The following is a 24,371-nucleotide window of genomic DNA, read 5'->3' on the forward strand; positions in this document are numbered from 1 at the left end:
GTAAGACAAAATAAAAATGGAAGGCAGAAAACAAATGCTGTAGTGAACTAAAAGAAGTGTATAATTTGGACAAAAACAGTTTCATGCAGTAATATGTAGGGTTGTCAGCATATGTGGATAACAGTTAAGCTTCATAACATTAAAATTAGTAAACATGTAAATAACGTTATGTGCATCTGAGTGAAAGAGAGAAGAAGAGATGGCTTTTATACCTTACTTTTTACTACTCACAGGAATCTCTAAGTGGCTTACAATCGCCTTCCCGTCCTCTCCCCACAACAGACACCCTGTGTGGTAGGTGAGGCTGAGAGAGCTCTGACAGAACTGCTCTGAGAACAATTAGAGTTCTATTAGAGGACTATGACTAGCCCAAAGTCACCCAGCTGGCTGTATGCGGAGGAGCAGGGAATCAAATCTGGTAACAAGGCAATCTTACAAAACCAGGGTATAGTAGGTAAAAAACAAACACATTATTAGTGGCAGGCACTAAATGAAACATGAGCAATCTGTGACTAAATAGCATGCCTCCTGCTGAGTCATGAGCAAAGAGAGAGTGTCTTGCGTATAGCAGGACACGCAAACATACAAATCTTCTAAAAAGTAAACAACAGTAGCAAGCTCCTGCTTGAGGCAAGCTGCTTTTTCAAAAGCTGCTTCTTTTGCTCCCAGCTTTTGTTCCTTCTTTACATAAAGGACTAACAAATGTAATAATTCCAGTCACAGTTTGGGGTTCCTTGCACATTTTTACTACAGGATGGTGGAGAAGATGCTGAGGTTCATCTGGAGTCCCCTTCCTAAGGCTATTCAGAGCAATAAACCCTTGGAATGAAACTATCAACCTTCTTCTAGACTAGTATTGCCTTTTCTTCATGGTTCTCCCTCCCAAAACTAGGGTATGCTGCATAGCTGCCACCCAGCACAGCAAATTCAGCAAAAGTGTGCTTCTTAATCTAGTTGGGTGGGGGGGGGGGGCTGTTAAATTATGCAATGCAAATCTGAAAAAGAAAAGGAGGAGAGATCGATGGTGGTCAAACAGTTTTAAAAACTGGCTATTCCAAAGAATGACATGAACATGATCCTTCAAAGTGAAAGCCTAACAGTAGAGCAGTCTGCTGTTTGACAAAATATCAGATACACACTCTGATCTTGTTCCTGGAAGAAAGGATCCTTGGAAGCAAGCAGTGCAAATTCCAAGGGCAAGCAGATTCTAGCTAATGGGTATAAGCAGGTTCATGCCAGCCAATAAAGTGGTCAGTTCCACAGTTCTAGATTTGCGTTATGCAGAGGTGCAGGGAGGAGAGAGAGGAAAAAGTTAATGCAGAGTTGAAGACAACAGCTTCTAAGCAGGTGACCGCAGAGGCAGCGTTGGTGATTATGAGACCTTGGCAGACCACAAGGATGACACCCCGGAATCACTCAGCTGGTAGAAAGGGTTGATCAGCCAGCAGGTCCCCTAGAGCCCTACAATTGATTGACCTCCACCTCCACTGCCTGAGTCTGAGGAAGAGAGGAACAATTGTAGGGCAGCAGCTGGTGAAGCTGGCTGCAGGGCAGTGAGGGCCCCCTGCAGAGCCCCACCACACCAAAGCAACTGCCCTAGCTACCCCATGGCTAGGACTGCCCTTGAGCAAAAGAGAAAAGGGGGGTGGGGGAGATGCAAAGACCATGCAGTGTCCCTGCAAAGAAACCAAAGCTGGTTGCAAATTAAAATTCATTCTCCCAAAACAAGATTCCTTACTAGTTTATCTCACAGTATGATTCTGAACAACGAATTTATACCGGGGTGGTTTGTAGATTTGTGTTTGATGTGTGATTTTGTTACTTCAGTGCTTGGTTAATGTTGCTTTTATAAGTCACTCTGAGGATACAAGTAGACACGATGGCACTCCTAGAGGGGTAGAATCATAGAATCATAGAATCATAGAGTTGGAAGGGGCCATACAGGCCATCTAGTCCAACCCCCTGCTCAACGCAGGATTAGCCCTAAGCATCCTAAAGCAGTGCAGCCACCAGTGCTATACAGTCTAACAGAGACAATTTAAAAATTCTGCAAGGGCTGACCTGGATTGGGCATGCAGTGAGGTAAGATCTGGCACTCTATTTTATACCTCTCTCCTGTGTTTTTTTTCTGGTGTCAAACCAGATGAGGGAGGGGGGCGGATTTCAGCACTTGCAAAGATGCAGAGGGAAAGCACCTGGTCCCACCACTGCAGATCTGACAGCATTTTTAAATCAACCCTATTAGGCTCTAATATGATGGCACTGGAGCTCCCAGTCGGACCCAGGAACACAGCCACATCCAGGTGTGCCCTAAGCCATTCTGAAAAGCATAAAAGGTCAGATATATCCACTTCTATAAAGAAAGGAAAAATAGGCTGAGCATTTTGACTGATCAAGCATTTGTCAAGCATTTACAAAAAGAGAGATTTGTTAACTACACTAAACTCTCACGAGTCAATTTGCTGTTAAATAATAAAATATCAATACAATTTTCAGTTGTGGGGGATGTTTCTCCACAGCTTCATAGTTTACAGAAATATTAGATCTCTAGCTTATACCTACTGATATTAATTTCTGAGTGACTGCAGAGACAGATATTTAACAGGGCAATATGATCGCTACCAGACAAAGAGGTAATATATGAAAGTCAGACTGAAACAGGATTCCTGAGGCAGAGTAATCCTCTATGAAATAAGTAGCATACTGCTGCACTTCATATGGCTAAATGAGGAACTACAAGGGTTTGGTCAAAACAGAGAGAAAGAATGAGTAGCTTCAGGCACTCATAACTGGACAGCTGTGGCACCATGGAACAGTAGAGTAACCATAAAAGTTCCTTTCATTTGAGGAAGAAAAGGCAATCTTGCTTTGCTTAGATACTCCTTCTCCCATGATTCCTGGAGGCAGGAAACAGCTCACACTTTTTCACCCCAGAAGGACGATCCACCCTCTGCCATTCAGAAGCTTCCTTAGCTGTCCATTGATTGTGTGCCCTTCGTGTCAAACAAACTGAGAAGAAGAACAGGAATTCTCAGAGATACGTCTACAAACGTAGGTGAAAACGGACCTCCAGAAAATAGGGTGGATATCCAGGATGTCTCACTTTTCTTCATATAGAAAGTTCACAGTAAGTCCAATGGTCTGTAATCATTTAATGGAGAGGAAATCATCCTGATGTGCTTGGAATGACAAAGCCCATTCCCAACTGTCGATCAGGGAGTCTTTATCAACAACTCATTGAAGGGCCTGCCCCCTGAAGGATGCTTCCACCAGTGTGTAAAAAGTCCATTTTAGAGTACCCGATGGAGGGAGATGAAGAGGTCCATGTCATTGCTCTGCAAATGTCCAGTATTGATGCATTAGTATGAAATGCTTTATTGACAAAGGGACTCCTAGTTGAACAAGCAGTGATTCCATCTTGAGGCTGTAAAAATGAGTATGCCAGATCCATATCAATATATTCTTTAAGCCACCTACTGGGTGTGGCTTTACATATTTTTCTATCTCTAACAAGTGGATGGTAGAACATAAAAAAAATTGGTTCACTTATGGGAACTGGATGTCAGTGTATAGTCAGTGTATATACCCACATCATGCCAATTCTCTTCTCTGGGATGGATTGGCTTGAGGCAGAAGGAATGCAGATTCATTCAGAGTCAGAATGAATGTAGATTCATGCATTCCATGGAAGGTAGAATTCACCTTTGACATCAAAAGATCAAGGCAAAGAACTGACATTTCTTTTTGGAAGATGCACAGACCCTGTGCAGTGGGTAGGGCTCCTAGTTTTCATACATGCCAAGTCAATGTGATCACTGCTAAGAACAGAGCCTTAAGCACAAGGTGTTTCAGGCAAATGAAGGCTATGTTAGCACCTGCAGCATAACATGCAGCTTCTGATAGGAGGAATCCTGCAGGGATTTTTAGCAAATGCTTTAACTTACAGATGTCTGGCCAGGAGGAAACCTTTTGCCTGGGTTACAGTGGAACATAAGGCTGACACCTTCATATGAAGCATATTTAACCTGAGTACCTGTGACATCCCATCCTGCTTTGACTATCAGAAACTTATAACCCCAAATCTTGTGGGGCTCTGAAGTGCTACTGAACTCAAAACTGCCCCTTCTGCTCATTAACACAGCTACCCTCCTGAAAAACATCTATGCTGTGGCTCTCACTTTGTGGAATGGCCTACTTGAAATGAAGCTGTGTAAAAAACCAGATTTTTTAATAAGGTTATTTCTATATATCACCCTGCCAACAGAAGTGCGTCTAGTAAAGGCTATGGTATTCCCAGTTGCAATGTATGGCTGTGAAAGTTGGACCATAAGGAAGGCTAAGTGTCAAAGAACTGAGGCTTTTGAACTCTGGTGCTGGAGAAGACTCTTGTGAGTCCCTTGGACTGCAAGGCGAACAAACCGATCAATCCTAGAGGAGATCAGCCCTGACTGCTCCTTAGAAGGCCAGATCCTGAAGATGAAACTCAAATACTTTGGCCACCTCATGAGAAGGAAGGACACCCTGGAGAAGAGCCTAATGCTGGGAGCGATTGAGGGCAAAAGAAGAAGGGGACAACAGAGAATGAGGTGGCTGGATGGAGTCACTGAAGCAGTAGGTGCGAAAAGTGGACTCCGGGGAATGGTAGAGGACAGGAAGGCCTGGAGGATCATTGTCCATGGGGTCGCGATGGGTCGGACATGACTTCGCACCTAACAACAAAATTTCTATCAAGAGAATAAAGTGTAGCATAATGTAAGGATGAACATATTTATATAAGAGTTATATAACAGACTATTCCTTTGTTTACATACTATCTTGCTCTAAACGGCACTATTTTCTACTTTTGTAAAATAATATTTGTCATTCCACTATTGTATATAATAAATAAATATATCATGCCTATGACAAATGTCAGATACATTTTTTTTGCATTCTTTCTGATTTTTGTAATTCTAGTCCTACTGCATTGTTTGTTGGATATCTCATTCTATTTGACTGCCTTGTCTTACACTGTGTAATCCACCTTAATGCACAAAACGAAAAATTGGATTTAAATGAAGTACATAACAAATAATGGTAGGGCAGGAGTATAGGAGACCATCTGCTGTGTTGTCAATAGTACATTTGTGTATTTCATGACTAGAAGGTAACTGTAGTGAGAGACAAAACATTTGGAGGAGGGCAGGATGCTGTTTCCATTGGCTGCAGAGGAAAGTCGACTCTTAAAGGAAAGGAAAAACTTGGATTGTAAGAGTTAGTGAGTGAGGGAAAAATGCTAATTAAGGGACCAAGCCCTATGAAGATAGGTTGAGAGACTTGGGAATGTTCAGCCTGGAGAAAAGGAGGTTGAGAGGAGACATGATAGCCCACTTTAAGTATTTGAAAGGTTGTCATTTGGAGGAGGGCAGGATGCTGTTCCCATTGGCTGCAGAGGAAAGGACACGCAGTAATGGGTTTAAACTACAAGTACAACAATATAGGCTAGATATCAGGAAAAAAATTTTCACAGTCAGAGTAGTTCAGCAGTGGAATAGGCTGCCTAAGGAGGTGGTGAATTCCCCCTCACTGGCATCTTCAAGCAAAGGTTGGATACACACTTTTCTTGGATGCTTTGGGCTGATCCTGCGTTGAGCAGGGGGTTGGACTAGATGGCCTGTATGGCCCCTTCAAACTCTATGATTCTATGATTTCATGCTGGGCTTGCCAAAGAATTTTGTCACTTCCCAGAAAAGGTTCTGAGAAACAGACCATTTCCCATTATAGGCCTTAGGATATGGTACCAGCTGCTGATTTATGTGAGCCTTGGCTGTTATTTGCATTGTTGAGACACAACGTGTTGATGGTGAGGTCCAATTATGAACTGCTTCAGAGTATGGAAATCGCTCTGAGTTTATTCTCCTGGCTGTCTGTATCTGAGACACGATTCCCTGGACTTGAAACAAGGGGCAGTGTGGCCCCATAGTCCACCAGACAGGCATTTGTGGTGAATAGCAGATGCATTGATGGATGGATAGGCCTGCCCATGAGAAATGTGATTCAACTGTGATAAACACATCAACACACAAAGTTGCCTTATATTGAATCAGACCAGTAGGCCATCAAAGTCAATATTGTCTACTCAGAGTGGCAGTGGATCTCTAGGATCTTGAATTCAGGCCCTTCTCATTACCTACAACCTGATCCTTACTGGAGATTCTGGGGTTTGAACCTGAGACCTTCTGCAAGCCTGTGCTCATGGCATTGTCTCTGTCTCAATCAGTCAGAATTTTATTGTTGCGGCTAAAGACTATCACAATTGAATAGATAAAACATACAAATAAAACATGGACAAGAATAGCAAACAACAAGGCCATAATATTAAAAACGTAAAAGTTCATTGAAACATTAGCACCTTTAAGTAATAATGGAGTCTCAACCATTATTTGCAGTTCTTGAATTCTTAGCTGCCAGGGAAAACTGCTACTTTCTCATAGTCCGCGTAGGTAAGAAGGAGGGATAATTCCTCCACCACAAAGGGGAAAGCCAGGCCTTTCAGAATTTCTCTAATGAATTTGTTTCTGAACTCTGGATGCAAAGGACAGATCAGAATGTAGTGTGGAAGGTATTTGGGATTCGGGTGCCACAAACACAAAAATGGGCAGCAATTGATATTTGTGTATAGTGACGATCTAGAGAGGCTGAAAAGCATAGTTTGAACCTCAGAGAAGTTAAGCCATTCTAAGACTAGGAAAGGTGATTTGGTCAAATAACTCTTTAACTACTTGAACCACAGGAAAAATTTGGAGCAGAGAATTATACTTCACTCTTAATCGGGCAAGGGGACAGCCTGAAAGTCATCCACCAGAGAGTAACAGAAGACATTGTTGAAGCCAGCTATATGAATGGCATCTGAAAGCAGCAGTGTGTTGCTCTCCTCAGAAGAGGATTAGTGGAGATATTTCATTGTTTTCTGCAGAATCTAAATAAGGCCATGTGCAAATTAGTTTTAACAGAAGGCAACCCAAATTCAGCCCTCACTAGAGCTCCTAGAGCAGGGGTAGTCAAACTGCGGCCCTCCAGATGTCCATGGACTACAATTCCCAGGAGCTCCTGCCAGCGTTCGCGTTCGCGTTCTTCAGGATCAAACTCAGGGGAAACCAGTTCTGCAAGTTTGCAGTGGAGTTTGGTGGTAGGCCTGCTGATTGGTTTCTGCTTGGGACATCACAAAGACCCTGGAGCGCTTTGCAACTTTTCAGAAAAGTATATCTTTTAAAGAAAATGTATAAATAAGGTGATCAATGAACGTGACACTTATGCTGCCTGTGTTCCTTTCTGCTTTCACAAAGGAACTACTTATAACACTTGAGGCATACCATGTTTCTGAATTGAAGTTAGAGGCACATTACGCTCTCATACCCTTAAGGATTACTTTTAACATATATGAGTGAAAATTGCTTGAAAAGAAACCCATCCTCTTATCTTTCTGCACAAACCCAGATGTGCCTTCTCTGTGCAGCGTTTGCAGCTTCTCTGCATTGGGGAATAATTAGCCAATCACACCTGATGCTGCAGAGTTGGCTGTTCCAAGCAAAAAATGTTTGGAAGAAAACAAAGCTGGAGCACTGAATCTTGAAGAGGTGCAGTGGGCAACCTCCTCAATAGGTGTTTATTGGGGGGGGGGGATATAGTATTCTTTATGCTGAGGGGTGGTTAACAAACCAATTTATTTCTCATGGCACATTGCCCCAGCATGCAGGTTGGAAGTTTTTGGCATGCAGCATAAATGTGGTTTAGTCAAGATATGTTTTTGCACTTCTAAGTTTTCCAAAACTTTTTGAGCTTTTAAAACTGACACAACGTGTGTGTGTGTGTGTGTGTGTGTGTTTAAACTGATGCATTAGTACTGGGTTGGCTTTGCATCTCATTTGTAATGGAACAATTTAATCGTCTTAATTTTATTAATTTTACCTTCATGTTTGGAATCATGGCTTGTGTTGAGTAAACAGACACTGCTTTCGCACTGGAGGCTTTGCACTGGACTGCAGGCTGGAGTTCGAATTTGGGACAGGTTTTGAGAGCATTAGGGGAGCATTTGGCCTGGTGCACCTCGTCCACCCTGGATTTGTGCTCCCACATGGGCGTTGGGGCAGCAAAGTTCTTAGTGTGGAAAGGGTCAGAGTGATGCACTGGGGCTCGTGTATTTAGACATCATTATGCATTATACTTTGGCCACCTAATGAGAAGGAAAGACTCCCTGGAGAAAAGCCTAATGCTGGGAGCCATCGAGGGCAAAAGAAGAAGGGGACGACAGAGAATGAGGTGGCTGGATGGAGTCACTGAAGCAGTGGGTGCGAACTTAAATGGACTCCGGGGAATGGTAGAGGACAGGAAGGCCTGGCGGATCATGGTCCATGGGGTCATGATGGGTCAGACACGACTTTGCACCTAACAACAACAACAACAATGCATTAGAACGTGATCCAATTTGGAAGATTTGTATGAAGTTCTGTGCACAAGGGGGGGTGTTGAGAAGGTTGAGGGCTGCCTGCGATTATAGCAATATCTTTCATTTGTGCAAAACTTGGGCTTAATATCAGCTTGTTATGATGTCTTGACTATATCCCACTTTTTGTTTTACCCATTTGAAGCTGCAAATAGGGAGTCTTTAAAACTGAAATACAATAAGCCTTTGAATGAAGCTAAATGGACTATGCTGAGTCTTAGCACTATTTCTGGGCTGCTGCCATCTTTGTAAAGGTTGAATGGCCTCACACCTCTGGTGTAAGCTGGATTTTATAAAGGCAGAGAGGTTGCCTAGTGAATTGATTCTAGGAAGCATAGGCAATCATTCATTTGCCTTCTTTCTGACGTATCCCTCTGTGTTTCCTGACCTCGCTTTTCTCTGCCTTTGTTTGGATTTATTTCTATAACAGAATTTTCCTCCTACCAGGATGTCAGTAATGAATCCCATATTATGTATGCATGGAGGAAATTTGACCTGCAGAAAACTCCCAGCATGCTGTGTCCAACTAGTCTGGCACTTGCTAGTCAGATAGCTGCTTCTGCTGTGTGATTTCTTGTGTTCTTTTGTCACATGGCTTTTGCCTCTTAGCTAAGGAGTTGCTGTGCGACAATAATGAGTTTGGCACAAGAAAGCGGAAGATGCAGAAGAGCTCATGGGAATAGCACCACCGTAGTATCTCTGCCTGGGCCAAGCTTGTTCTGAGAGATCATCTGCAAATGAAGGGTATTGAATGAGAATATTGTGATAGACTCTGCATCGTGTGACTTCAGCTGATTCAGAATGTATCTGCAAGGCTGCTAACTAACACAAACAGGGATGTAAACATCATGCCAATATTTAAAGAACTCCTTTGATGCCAGCTGGTTTCTTGGCACAATTCAAAAGGCAGGTTTTGACCTATAAAAGTTCCTAATATCTTGGACTGGTATATTTTAAAGGCCACCTGCTCCCATAGGAACCTGTCCAGTTATAAAGGTCTTCATGAATGGCTCATCTGAATGTCCCCTATCTTGGGGATAACACAAGTGGCTACCAAGTAAGAGTGTGCCTACTGTTTAGTTTTTTGTATACATTTTAATGCTGCCTTTCCACTCAATGCTGCCTTTGATAGTTCAAGGCAGTGAACTATCAAAACCATTAAAATAAGCTTTTAAAAATACATAAAAGAGTAAAAAACCCCAACTTCACCAATTTAACAAAATAATATAAAAAGGAAGGAGGGTCATTGAGGGGCTGCCAATGCCATAGGCCTATGGCATTGGCAGCCCCTCACCTACTGGTGAAAGACAATGACAGAGTACCTGGGATTGGAATTCCATAATTTTAGTGTCAAAACTTTCTCAGGTTACTACCTATGTAGCCAAGCTGGCAAGGGCACCCAAAAAAAGGTCACTCAGGATTACTGCGGTGATCAGGTAGGTTCATATGGGAGTAGGCGATCCATAAGGTATATTGAATCCAAGTCATGTAGGTCTTTATTGGTCAATACCAGCAGACTGAATTCGGGCCAGAAGCTGATAAGGAGCCAATGTAGGTGGAATAAGATCAGACCAATATTTTTCTCACAACTTAATCCAGTTAATATCATTATATGCTAGTGGTAATTCTCTTCAAGGGCAACCCCATGTAGAGCTCATTGCAGTAGTCTAGCCTTGATGTTGAAGTCTTTCCCCATGTTTGTTTGACTTGCGCTGTTTTTGTGGTTTTCAGACTAAAGATGTGAAAGCCAGAAAGCCCACAGAGAAATTAAGGAGAGGTTGTTTCCTGTGGACTTTTTTCCAAGGGGAACACTAGAAAAAAACTCTTATAAAATATTTTCTCCTTTGGGACATGTGCATTAAGACAACGTTTTACTTTCATTACATAAAAATATTTAAAGATAATCTTCCGTATAAGGTAATAATCACTCCCTATACACACAAACACACACACACTAGTTTGCAAGCCCGTTGCATCCAAGAATGAAATGGGTGCTAGCAGTGCGCACCCCCAGAGAGGCCTGCCAGTGCCCAACCTCCCTTAGCAGTTCCGGTGGGGCAGTGGGCACACAGGTGGTTTAGCTGGTGCACAGTGGCCGAGGTGGGTGTCCTGCTGTTGGGTTGAGCGATGGCTGCACTGCTGGTTGGTCCGCCATGGCTGCTGGTGGGCGGGCTGACCGGCAACAGAGGCACAGCTCCACGGGACTGCCTTCCTCGTTGGCCAGGCAGTGTCTTGCTGCGAGGCTGGCTGAGCGCCTTGTGGCCAGCTTCTGGAGGCTGGCTCAATCCGCGTGCACCCAGCTTTCCTGGGCATGCCCGAATTGGCCCGTGCAGGCGGAAGCGCGGGCGGACACCCGGAGGTGACCCGGACAGCGCTTTTTTTAAATACTGAAAGGTGGGGTAAAATTTTTTTTAACCCTATGGTTTGGTTTCTCTGGGTTTTGTTTGCAAGATGTGCCCTCTCTAGACTGCAGTCAACAAAAAGTGGGTTGGCAACAACCTGGAGGAAAAAAGTTTCAGCAGAGGCTTAATCTTAAATGGGAAGATGAAGTTTTTCATTGCCCGGGGGGGGGGGGGAGTAAAATCCCATTAAGCCTTTCTTAAAGGAGTAGGACACCCTTTCTCTGGGCTGCTGGCAACTCTAGTTGATGAAGAAATTTCCCTTTGCTTCTTGGTGCACTTGACATTTGCTGCGTAGATACACTCTAAGGTTTCTGAGGAGCCCTGTTCTTCTGTTAGCACTGTGGGACTGGACTGATTTCACTTCTGAGAAACAGCTGAAGTTTGAACTTTGAGAGAATTTGTCTTTGGCCTTTCCCTAGAGCAGTGGTTCAATTTGGAGTTCATTGCTCTATATCACCAGATGAAGTGGGGATGAAAGCCTTTTGGGGGCTACGAAAACAATTACTTGCTTTGCTTCAGATGGCCCAGAGCAACGGTCCCCAACCTTTTTGCGGTTGACGACCGCCTCCGGGGGTTGGGGGAGAGCCGGCAGCCCGGGCACTGCACACGTGTGGCAGCTGCGTGCAAACGGACATGCACAGAGTTGCTGCGCATGTGTGTTTGTGTCCGCCAGCGTGCCGGCAGCCGCGCCTGACTCTCCCCCCCCCCCCACTCACAGTGAGAAGCTAGCCGGGCCACAAGCGAAGTAGCCGCTTTGGCTGCTGCTTCAGCGGCCGCTTCACTCGCGACCTGGCGAGCTTCTGGTTGCGGGAGGGGGGGGGAGGCAGGCGCGGTCGCCAGCAGCCTGGCACTGAGGGTTGCCGACTCCTGGCCCAGAGCACTTCTGTTTCTTACTACATATTGAAATTGTCATGTGGCTTATTGTCATCTAGTGGCCATCTTTAGAGTTTGTTTATGTTTTTTTGAAAGTATTTCTGTGATACTTTGCTGTTTCCTGTTGGAGATGTGGCTTGGAAATGCAGTTTCAGTCTTCAGGGCTCAAAGCCAAACATTGTGTAGCATCCTAGGGCAATCCCGTAGATATTTCAATTCACTGTGCCATGTGTAATACAGTGAGAAGAAACCTGTAGAGTTATATTGGCATTGTATCACTGTAGGTGCCACAGTACAGAGGCCAGCTAAGCTGCTGAGAGGACAGTGAAACTCCTTAGTAATATATTGAGGTCCTTTCTCTCAGCTTGTGATCTCTAATACTTTGTACAGCATCTGGTTATTTATGACCTATTATACATGGGGTCGTGTTGGGTCGGACACAACTTCGCACCTAACAACAACAATACATTTGACAGGGATTTTTTTCTTTGTGCAGCTTTGCTAATCCTCAGTCATTTCGGTGTCTTCCTTGCCTTCCAGGATGCTGAAGTAAGAACGTCCAGGCTCTGACTTGAGAGACTCCACATTTTTCTCGGTCCTTCTTCCCAACTGCACAAGATTCCTCATCCGTCTGCTTTCTACAGGCCACTTGGGATTCCTGGCAATGTATTGCTCTTGGAGAAGGCAAGCACATTTTCCTTCTTTGTGTGTATGTGCGTACATGTAGGTGTATGTGCCAAGGGCAGAAACAAGACTTTTTACATCTCAGTGAAGTTGAAAACAGTACCAGTTAAGTGGCAAGATACATGTTTTGAAATAAGGGTCCAAGTTCTGTGTTTTGCATCTCAGGGGCATATTGTATGTTTTTGACAGCAAACTCAAGTTTTGCCAGCAGCTAAAACTTTCAACAAGACAGCTGCAGTCTGCCATGTATCTTGATGAGCATACCTGTATGATACATATATTCATACTTCACTTTTTAAGTGTGCCTGTCATGTGTATGAAGTGACCTTGAAATGATCTCAGTTTGTAAAGTTTGGAAGAGTTCAGCTTCACTCACTGGGTAGTTGTTCCTCATAGAATTTGGCAGCTTTCTGTTAGATTGATTGCTGATCTGAGGTAAAGCAACTTACTATACACCTGGCCTCAACCAAATGCCTTTTGGAAGAGCTCTGTTGTACAGGCCCTGTGGAACTGCAAGAGCTCCAACTAGGCCCTTAGCTCTCAGCTCCGAAGGAGATCCTGCTTTTGATTTTAACACTCTGGCATGAGGAGAATGAATCTCTGTCTCTGTCTCTCTCTCTCTCACACACACATACTCACATACAAAAAACGGGTGCTTAAAACAAAGGATTATTATTTAGCAGAATAATCAGGAATAGTTATTGAGCAGAAGTATGATTCAGATGTATCATCAAAGGATTGTACATGTCCACAAGAATATGTAACTATCCGCAGTGCCTACAAAATATCTGGACACCTGCCTCCCCAGAACTCTTCTCTTTACAGAGCTGGATAGCTAAAATCCTTCTCTTTGTTCTCTTCTCCTCCTCCCCTAGAGTTACATGGTACATAAGATATCTAGCGATCCTCATGAACCTTAAGATTAAACATAAACCAATTGTGTCTGAAATTTTAGGAGGGAAGCTTGTAAAGAGAGCCGAATGGGAATTTAAATGTAGCTCCAGGATGTCATCTAAAGTGATCCAAAATGGAAAGCATATGGAGCAGGACTGAGTATGACAAGCAAGCACGAGTTGGAATAATAATAGAAGCTCTTGATTTTGGGGCCAGAGAATAAACAAAGCAAACATTTGGATATTTTGAGCTTAGAGGGAGGCAGAGTAAATTTAGGGGAAGTCAGAGAGAAGCCTTCTGAACAGCACAAGAGATTTGAGATGGAGAGAAGAACAAAAGAAGAGCCCTGCCAGATCAGATTGGTGGTTCATGTAGTCCTGAAACCTGTTTCAAGGTCTTCCCCCATAATTTCCTCCTAGTACTGGCATTTGGAGATTTGCTGACTCTGACTATGGAGGTTCCGTTTAGCCACTAAAGATGGTAACCATTGATGGACTTATTCTCCATGAATGTGTCTAACCACAAGTGTATCCAGAAGGGGCTTCCATGGTGGACGTCAGAGATGAGAAAGATGTCAGTTTACTAGGTGGCAAGCTGGTTTCACTGAGTGTCCTTTTGTTAGTGTATTGCACCTGATCAGATCTCGTTCTCTCTGGGTTTTCCATTGAACCAGGCTTCATCTTTCTGGGCTTGTCCAAGTTGAGTAAACTAGCCCTTGTTCCTTCATGACTATAATTAGAACATAAGCAGCCTGCTATCGTCCTGTGCTCTGCAAATACCCTCCAGAATGAGGAATGGCCATACCTTTCTGAATATGACAGAACAAGTCAGGTTCCTCACAGGCCAAGGGATAGAAGTTAATGCCAACATGATGCAGGTTGAAAGGTCATGGCAGCAGCCAGTCTAGACATATAGATTCTTAGTTGTATTGTGCATGGAGGACTGATAATGCTTCTGAGTTGCTTGGCATTACTGGTCCTTAATTAGTCAAATGGTGTACATTTGTTGGTGTAGACAGAGGAGATGTTTCAAGTCAGGAAATGCTTTTAGAAGATAAGGCTTTGTTTATTTAAAATAATTATACCCTGCATTTCTGCCATTAAAATGGCACATGTGGTTGCCCACAGCATGTTTAAAACATGCAGTTGTAATACAAGTTAAAAAATAAAAAACATCTCACACTAGCAGCTTGAAGCAGAATAAAAGCAATACCAAAAATAGCAGTAATACTTGGAAATAATAGAAGTGGCAGATATTGGCACAAGCAAATCAAAGAATTACACCTGAGATGCCTGAAGGTGGTTATTGTTAGTGTTGGGAGTTTGTAAATTGATCCTTAAACCTTATTGATGTGGTATTTCCCTGGGAAATCTCTTACTTTCTGCAACCATCTTATGTCTTCTTGTTTCTCAGGACAACTGTTGTTAGTCTTCCCTTTTCCTCTTTCTTGGAGAAGAGATACTTATTTTCTTTCTTCTTAGCTAGGGCAAAACATGAGGAATAGTTCCCTGAATGATCTAGGAACTCATGATGCAGTATCATTGTTGAAACTAAATCAGTGCCTAGATGGGAAAGCAGTATGATACTTTGAGTTTTTTGAATGGAAAAGCAGTATATAAACATAATATCATAGAATCTTAGTTGGAAGGGGCTATACAAGCCATCTAGTCCAATCTCCTGCTCAATGCAGGATCAGCCTGAGGCATCTGGGATAAGTATCTGTCCAGTCACTGTTTAAAGACTGCCAGTGATGGGGAGCTCACAACCTTCTTAGGCAGTTGATTCACCTGCTAAATTACTCTGTGAAATTTCTGTCCCTGATATCTAGCCGATCTTGTTCTCCATGTAGTTTAAACCCATCACTGTGGGTTCTTTCATCTGCTGCCAACAGGAACCTTTTCCTGCCCTCCTCTTTGTGACAACCTTTCAGATACTTAAAAACCACAGTCATGTCCCCTCTCAACCTCCTCTAGGCTGAACATTCCCAAGCCTTTCCTCATAGGGCTTGGTCCCTAGGCCCCAGATCATTCTCATCACTCTCCTCTGAACCCTCTCAATTTTGTCTATGTCCTTTTTGAAGCGAAGCCTCCAGAACTGCAGAGTACTCCCAAGTGGGGTCTAAACAATGCAATATACAGTGGAACTATGACATCTTGTGATTTTGATGTGATGCCTCTGTTGGTAAACAACGCCCATTGATTTTCCATTCTCATCACTCTCCTCATTCTCTAATAAGCCCATCACTTGGTCAGAGAAGGAAACCAAGCTGGTCTGGCAGGACCTGTTGGAGACAAATCCATACTGATTACCCTGGATCCAGATGATTGTAGGTCACCCCCTTTAAAACCTGCTTCTTTATCTTCACTGCAATTGAGGTCAGGCTCACTGGCCTCTAATTTCCCACGTCATCTCCCTTTTTAAAAGATTGGGATAACATTCACTCTCCTCCAGTCTTCTGGCACCTCTCCAGTCCTCCAAGAGGTCCTAAAGATGGTGGACAAAGGTTCCGGAAGCTCTCCAGAAAGTTCTTTGAGCACTCTTGGGTGCACAGCATCTGACCCAGGGAATGACTGTGATATAGTCAGCTGTGTTCACCAGGGTTGTTAAAAATAAGATACATTTTGCTGGACACTGGAAAATGGATTCAGGTTTTCAGAAATAGGGCAAAGTTGGTGTAACTGTGTAGTTTCAAGCTAATGATGAATACCTTTCCATATACTATACAGGTCCATCATAAAAGGTCATCTGACAATAAAGGACCCTTTGTGTCTTTATTCTATAAGAAGGGCCATTACTTGTAAGTGCAGTGGTGCCTTCTCACATTTAGGCCCCGTTTTCAAAAGAATTGTCATAGAATAGTAGAATTAGAAGGGACCTCCAAGATCATCTGGTCCAACCCCCTGCACAATGCAGGAACTCACAACTGCCTGCCTATCATCAGTGACCCCAATTTCATGCCCAAGTGATCCCCCCACCAAAAATCTTGTCACACTAGTCTCTTTCAGCAAAACCAACAAATGGTTATGGGGTCACTTCAGGACTAACAAATATATTATGGTGCTTACTTATATTACTGCTGTGTATTTGTGAATCTTTAATTTTGCCTGTTTTATTTACATTTCTTTATACCTTGCTTTTTCTCCTCAATCGGGACACTAAGTGGCTTACGACATCACTCTCCCCGCCTCCATTTTATCATCAGAACTACTACCCTATGAGGTACATTAGGCAGAGTGTCTGGTCCAAGGTGACCCCAGCAAGCTTCTGTAGCAGAGTTGGCTGAGTGGGAAAATTGGTTTTCCCAGGTCCTGGTCAGATACTCTAACCACCGCATCATACTGGTATGTTACTGCAGAACTCTTGGCTGGTGGAAGCTCTTACTTTTTGAATAACATTTTTAAATGGACCTTTTGTGAGATTAAAGCCTATATTTTCAAGGAAGGTATTATAATTATATGCTCATTTTCCTCAAGCAGACTTTTTGCAAGCCTTTTGTTTTGTGTTTTGCAGAAATATATATCCTGAAATTGATGATAATGAAAATACAGAAGAAAGAAAAACAGGTTGGTGAACTCCCCCCCTCCCAATGAATCAGTAAGTAAAACATTGCCTGCATGGTTGAGCAGTCCAGTTCTAATGTCTCCACTTGGATCTGAACAGATTGGACTCTGTTTTGTCATGTGAGGAAGGAGAACTTCTTTAACAGTGTTTGTTTCTGTGAGAAGTGGAATTCCCAAGATTCTTTGTATAAATACTATCCTTAGCTATAATTCTGCCATGGCTTCCCAGAGCCCTACTTGAATACTAGTAGATTTAGCAATAAATAAACAATTACTGAAGCATAAATGGAGAGTTACTTCAAGACAAAAATGCCCAGTCTAGTAGGAAAAAAAACCTGGGCTATTAATGAGGGTCCAAGGATTACTTTAGCCTTGGCAAATATCTTCTTGGTGCTGATTACATAGAAGGAGAAGAAGTCTTTTTAATGACGGGGCTAAGAATAGAATTTAGGAATAATAATAAACCAGGGGTTCTTTTAAATCTAGGAATAAAGTTTATTAAAATACATAATGATGATGATGATGAAGAAGAAATAATTTTGGAATATTTTGCCTGGCCTGACTTGAGACCTTTGGTCAAACAAGTCGACTCTTAAAGGAAAGGAAAAACTTGGATTGTAAGAGTTAGTGAATGAGGGAAAAATGCTAACAGTTGGGATTGAAAATAAGGCAAGCTAGAATGAGCCTCCTCCTTTCCTCTGTAGGATATGTTGCTGCTTTTTATATGCTCGTGCAGTTCACTAAATAAGTATGCCCGCAGATTGATGAATCAGTGGCCATTGTATTTCCTGTGTACATGTACATGACTGTGGCCTAAGTGATGAAGGGAAGGAATTTGTTTTAATGTATAGAAGCTGTGCTTTATGGGTGAAATACTTGCATAGAACAAACCAACCTGCTGCGTGTTGATTTGTGACCTGACTGCTATTAATAGGATTTTTTCAGCTGAGCTTCTTAGAAAAGGAATAAATCTGCTCTTCTAAGTGTGCCCTGAAACAAAGTCTTAAAGCAATTCTAGCTCATTTCCCCTAGGGTTTGACTTTAACACCCATGGAATTAAGGGAAAGGAGTTTAGTTCCGGCCTGCTTATCTGGTGATCCTGGATTGCATCCAAATAAAATTTTCCACTAATGGAAGGCATCCCATCAGCAGAACAGAACTTTTAATTTCTCTTCCTCTTGTACAGCAACTCATTGATCTCCTCAAAGTTCTGCCAGGAGTGGCACTGGTGGGGGGCTGCAGTAGGGAGGGGGAATGGACAGAAATTATACCTCCCCTTCTATTAAGGGAAAATTTAATTTAGATCCAACCTCTTCCTTCTAAAGAGTCTTTTTATCATTCTGTTTTGAAGATTGGAGTGCACTTAACCATTTCTTAGCCATCTTCTTATTGGTTCTTCTAGGAAGGCTGCCTTTCAATGCCCCTTCCCTGTTTTATTTTACATGCTTATTGAGAAATTTCATGTGCTCATGCTGATCTGGAAGCCGTGTTAGTTAGAAAAATATGGGGTAGCAGAGGTTTAATAAAAACCTTTAGGGTCAAATGATACCATAATATCTGTAAACCCAGCAAATTAAGTAAGACAGGTCAGAAAGAAGGTATTTTTTCTTAGGAAAAGGATATAGGAATTATTCATTCATTTATATTTATTTCTTAGATTTTTATACTGCCCTCCCATACAGTTCAGGCACTTTACATATAACACCGCGGGGTAATACTTGGAACGATCTAAACATATAACAGAGTAAGAAATAACATCAATAATACAACAGTGGTTTTAAATTAACATAATATCAGTGATTTTGATCAATAATAATATAACAGGAATCACATCTTAGATAGAACCCGTCAGACTGGTACAGGCCATGGAGGAGGTTTTGTGGGGAGGGACCTATAGATGTTATTGGGTTGGTCAGTCTCAGGGAAATGCCTGGTGGAGGAGCTGCCTTTTTCAGGCCCTGTGGAATTGTGGGAGTTCAGGCATTGCAGTATGTTATAGCATGTTATTTGGACAGCGCCTGGTGTTCATCAGTGTTAGGAAATCCCGAGTCTGCCCCTGGCTTCTCTGGAATCCAACAGAGACTGACACAATCTGTATGCAGGTTCAACTTCCTGTTTATATGGTAATAAGAGACTCCAACATCTTCTCCAAAATAAATAATAAAACTAATATTTTTCCTAAGTCCAGCAGCTTGCACAAACTCAGCCTGTACTACAAGTTGATGGTATCTGTATGATGGCTGTATCAAGAAACCTAGATTTTTCTGCTAAGGATACTGAAATTTTGCTGCCAGAATAAATGATGCATTTGCATACAGGGCTTCACAAGTGCAGTTGCCAATAGCGACCATATCTTTGATTCTGATAATTGCCTGCCTCTAACCCAGCATGAAGTGAGATGTGCCACCCCTTCTCAAGAGTTTTTTCCCATGCCACAGAGAACTTAGAAGATGGCTTTCCATTTGCATTGGGTGGAAGGGGAGGGGAGAGGGCAAGAGGAAAGCAAACTCTGCTCCCCCCCACTCTGCCCCACCCCAGGACTGTGGCTTTCCCAGAAGACTCTGATGTGCTTACAAGATTCTGGAAGAATCTTATTTCTGGCGTGCTAATTTTCAGAGGTACTTTGAAGCAGTGAGCCTCTTCAGGCTTTTTTGGGAAACTTTTGAAAGTTTTGAAAACAAATAAAATCCGTAAGACAGTTTGGCCGAATTTCAACAAGACTTGGAAATGTTTTTATTCTTGCTACTTTATTGAGGATTACGTACAATGTATTACTGGTAGCCCTTTCACACAGCTGTTTAGCTTAATGGAACAACTGGTGAAGCACAGATAATCCCTCAGCAGTCAGTTCACACCCAAAGATCAAGGTTGTAATAGAACTTTAGAACTATCACTGTTAAATAAGTTTTATATTGAATGTTCATTGTATTATACTGCATACGAGAGCTATAATGTAAATAAACTGTCCTGAGCCAAAAGGGAGGGTGGCATATATAAATAAAATAAATAAATAAAAACTAAACATATACCCTTGTGAACTATCAGTAAACAATTTAGGCAGAATGTTAGAAAGAAATATTATGAGATATTTTGCTGAATAATTGTATACTTACCAAAAGCCTTTACATTCTGCTCATTAGGGATGGGGCCAAGATGGAGCATCCGTTCTTGATATCAGAATCTGGTCTGTATTCCTGATATTTGACTCATTTCCAACCTAGGCTATCCGTTTATAGATGTTGGTGCAGTCTAAGAGTTCCCTTTCTAATCCATTCATGATTTAAGGTTTCCCTCTCAGCTGAGTCTTGACCATTCAATTCAAAAGGACTTTTAAGGTGCCAAGGAAGAAATCAGGAATAATCCATCACGTCCATCCCTTGACAGCTTAGCCAAATGGTGGAATGAGTCGAGGATTCACTTTGCTTTCCCAGCTCAGTTAATCATCATAAACCTGTCTCTCGATTTGTAGGGTATAATTTATGATCTAATTGCCCCATCCTAACAGAGTGTGTCTGTATTGTTCTAAGAGCACATTAATTCTTGTATAATAGCAGGTACAGGTCTAGGTGGATCTTTGGCTTGATGGAGCATGGAACAACTTCTTACATAATAGTGCAGACTCTTGGCGAAGACCAGGTCGTTGCAGGTGGATCTTGCACAAACCCTACTTTTTGTCTTATTGAGAAACTAGTAATCAAGCCCGCTGCAACTAATGCAGCGGGCTCTAGGGCAGGCAGCCCCCGGCAGTCGCGCTCCGCATGGCTGCCACGGGCTGCCTTGGCCGGCAGCCTGATGCAGCGAGAGGCGCTTTGCGCCTCTGGCCGCGTCAGGCGGCCGGGCAGGGAGCCCCCAGCAGCCGCGCAGAGCGCGACTGCTGGGGGCTGCCTTGGCCGGCGGCCTGATGCGGCGAGAGGCACTTAGCGCCTCTCACCGCGTCAGGGCGCCGACAAGGAAACAACTGCGAGCCGCGCTCTGCGCGGCTCTCAGTTGCTTCCTTGTTGGAAGGGCGGGAATTGGCCAGGCCAATCGGCAGCCGTTTGCGCCTACCAATTGGCCCGGCCGATGGTCTGTCCGGAGGAAGGGGCCAATCAGGCCCCTTCCTCATCACGGTCAAAGCCCACCCTAACTCCTCCCCCAAAGCACTTAGCGCTTTATTTAATCCACGGTGCCCGCGCCGCGGGCATGTTAAGGATTATTTTCATAGAATCATAGAATCATAGAGTTGGAAGGGACCTCCTGGGCCATCTAGTCCAACCCCCTATGCAGGACACTCACAACCCTATTGCTCATCCACTGTAACTTGCCACCCCCTTGAATCTTCAGCCTCTCCATCATATGGCTATCCAGCCTCTGTTTACAAATCTCCAAAGATAGAGAACCCACCACCTCCTGAAGAAGCCTGTTCCACTGAGAAACTGCTCTAACTGTGGATCACTGTGGCTAGGTGTTCCGGGGCAAAGTAGGGTGCTAGTAGTTTGGCTTGGCGAAGATGATAGTATGCCAGCTGTGCTACTTTCATGACCTGAGCCACCATTGAGAGGGAGGCATTGAGAATACATCCAGATTCCTGGCGTAGGGAGCCACTGATAGCTGCACTCCATCCAGGTTGGGTAAGCTCACTTCCTTGCTTGGACCCTTCATGCCCAGCCACAGGGCCTCCATGTTTGAAGGGGTGAGCTTCAGACGACTCCGTTGAGCCACCTTGTCACTGCTTCCAGGCAGCTGGCTAATGCTTCTGAGGGAGAATCAGGGCGGCCATTCATCAGGAGGAAGAGCTGGGTGTCATCTGCATATTGGTGACAACCCAGCCCAAACTTTCATAGCCGTTGAGCAAGGGGGTGCATAAAAATGTTGAATAGGATTGGAGAGAGAACTGCTTCCTGAGGGTGGCGGCTTGATGAACTCTTTCCTATTGCTACCTTGGTCTGTGATCCCGAAGAAAGGAGATCAGCTATTGAAGGTCAGCCCCCCTAATCCTAGCAGTGAGGTGGTGAGCTAGAAGCTCATGGTCGACTGTGTCAAATGCTGCTGAGAGGTCTAATAACACAAGCAGTGCCGACCTGCCCCAGTCCAACTGGTGATGGAGGCAATCCGTCAAGGTGACTAGTGCTGGAAACCTGACTGAGATGGTTCTAAGACTGAAGTTGCTTCCAAGAATTCTGATAGTTGGTCTGCGACAGCCAGGAAACCTGGGCTACAAATGTCAACAAATTTAATTGAAATCAGTAGAAGGTACCTGCAGTGGTGGCAGTGGTGAGGAGAGTGATCAGGAGCTGCAGCGGGCAACAGCAGGGGTAGAAGAAGTCGAAGAGGGGGAAAGGATTTCCCCTGTAAGTACCTTGGGTCCCTTCTTGTGTTTTCATAACTGCAAGATGTTGGTGTGTGTGGTTAGTTTTGCTTTATTTTATTTTTTTTAAGTCACTGAATGAGCACTTCTGAACAAATGTTTACAAAATGGTGTGTTTATTTGGTAGAACTTGTGTGATTATCACTCATTGCATTCAGTGACACATATCCCAAGGCTAACAATTGTGTGAGATAGTTGTGTACAGTAATAGGAGAGAATTTGCTGTTTAGGGAACTATTGCATTTCTGCAACTGCAAAACACTGCACATCAATTGTGCAAGAAGCAGGGAAATTTATAGCAGGCAGAAGGTCCATGAAATTGGATATGGTACCAGTAATATTCTGAGAATTGCAGGGATTATCAGGAGGAGCCTGGCCAACTTGATATAACCCAGTTGGCTGTGGGCCAGAGACTGGCATTTAGGTCAGGTGTGTTTAATTTCTTATGGCTGTTTTAAGTTCATGGCTGTTTGTAGCCAAGTGCATAGATGGTTACAGCAAATCTGTGACAAGGCTTGGAACAGTGAAGGGGTTTGTGAATAAACAGGATGGGTAGTTAATGCCCTGGAATCTCTATAAAAGCTTGGCTTTTTCGCCATGTCTCATAAACAGACTGGATGCTGCTTGGGGCTGACACAACAATGAAGAGTATAGCCTCTTTCTCACCTTGCCCCTCTTATCACCATTGTTTACTGTTCACTTGATCGTCTGTGCCCTTCTGTCTCTTCTTGGATCGTGTAGAAATCATTCTTTCATCTCTTCTTGTCTTAATATATCTTGTCTTAATCCTTATCCATGGTTCCTCTATATATTTGTGAAACAGGCTGGGGGGTGCAATGTGTCTGGCTGTCCAAGTTGGAATAGGGCCAATCAGGTTGCAGCTAGCAACACTGGCTGCACACTGATTGGCCCTGCCCCACAGCTCCCCTCCTCCCTCCCTGGACGCTAGCCATGTCCCTCTCAGACATGCCAGAGACAGAGAGACACACAGAGTCCTGCCAGACCAAACATGAGCCCTCATTCCCTCCTATTGCTCCTGCTGCGAGGGAGGCAGAGAGAGACACAGAGAGAGCTGTCCCAAGTTGCTGACAGAGATACAGAGAGAGCAGCCCCTACTGCGACGGAGGGAGAGGCAGACAGAGAGAGCTGCCCCAAACTGTACACCAGCCCTCCTTCCTTCCTACAAACCAGTCCCAATTACCTGCTATGCCTTCTGCTGTGAGGCACACCGAGACAAGCAGCAGCGAGAGAGGGAGAGAGAGAGACACACAGAGAGATCTGCACCTCCAGGTGTCCCCTGGGTCCTAGCGCCCATTGTACTCCTGCTTGTAGTGGGCTTTCTTGCTAGTATATAATATTAATATTACATTATAATACAGTCTACTGACATATGCTACTGACATATTATCAGAAGATGTGAGGGTAGGAAAAATACAGTCCTAGCACAGAAAGTAACAGCTTCCCTCACAGCTTTCTCCTTAAGAAACAGTCCATAGTACAGGAATGGCCAAACTTGGGCTCCCCAGATATCCACGGATTAGTCCCTTGCAGTAACCTGCTGTTGTTTGAGTCTAACTCCATGGCTCTAGGGTGAGCATTTCTTTCCTTTTTGTTCCAGAATTTTCTACTTCACAAAATGCAAGCTATTTTTTTCTAAACCAACAACAATTTGTCCCTTTGCAAATGTCCTCCTGTCCGTGGCAAGAAATTAACTTCTGTGTTGGGGAAAAAGCATGCCATTTATAATAAGAATGGCAGACGGGGTGCTTTTTGTCTCCATGGTAAGCACAGCTGAGGCGCACTGTGTGCACATCCCTTTGTTGTTCATACCAGGTTTTCATGGCAATGGGCACAGGCTGTGTACATGTTTTTAAGGTCTTTCTGGGGTGATAGGTTACAGGTCTGAAGTTAATTGGGGTGATGTTGGGTTAATTAAATTTTAGTGGCCCTCTGAAGTGTATTGTGGACCTGTGTAAGAAGCACAGTATATCTGCAAATGTGCAAACAGCAAAAAACTAGGTCACATTTTTGAGACCTACTAACCTTGACATTTAGCCTTTTTACTGCATTTCTCTTACTGTGTTCAAAGTGGCTTTTCTTGGGCAGCAAGGATACATTCTCCTACTCCA

At 43.5% G+C, this 24,371-nt stretch overlaps 1 protein-coding gene across 10 annotated transcripts in view; it reads left to right on the forward strand.

Annotated features, from left to right (window-relative positions):
• The window catches only part of CHD6 (chromodomain helicase DNA binding protein 6), a 128,581-nt gene that overhangs the window by 32,763 nt on the left and 71,447 nt on the right, over positions 1 to 24,371 (forward strand). For 9 of the 10 annotated variants that reach the window (XM_077335241.1, XM_077335234.1, XM_077335233.1 and 6 more), the window contains 2 exons: positions 12,298 to 12,441; positions 16,846 to 16,898. In XM_077335241.1, the coding sequence (XP_077191356.1) occupies positions 16,866 to 16,898 (33 nt within the window). In that variant the 5' untranslated portion in view covers positions 12,298 to 12,441; positions 16,846 to 16,865. Of the gene's footprint in view, positions 1 to 12,297; positions 12,442 to 16,845; positions 16,930 to 24,371 lie in introns of all 10 variants that reach the window. The other variant, XM_077335242.1, reaches the window with a different exon arrangement.

The sequence above is a fragment of the Paroedura picta genome, chromosome 4 (assembly GCF_049243985.1).
Source record: "Paroedura picta isolate Pp20150507F chromosome 4, Ppicta_v3.0, whole genome shotgun sequence".
Classification (NCBI taxonomy): domain Eukaryota; kingdom Metazoa; phylum Chordata; class Lepidosauria; order Squamata; family Gekkonidae; genus Paroedura; species Paroedura picta.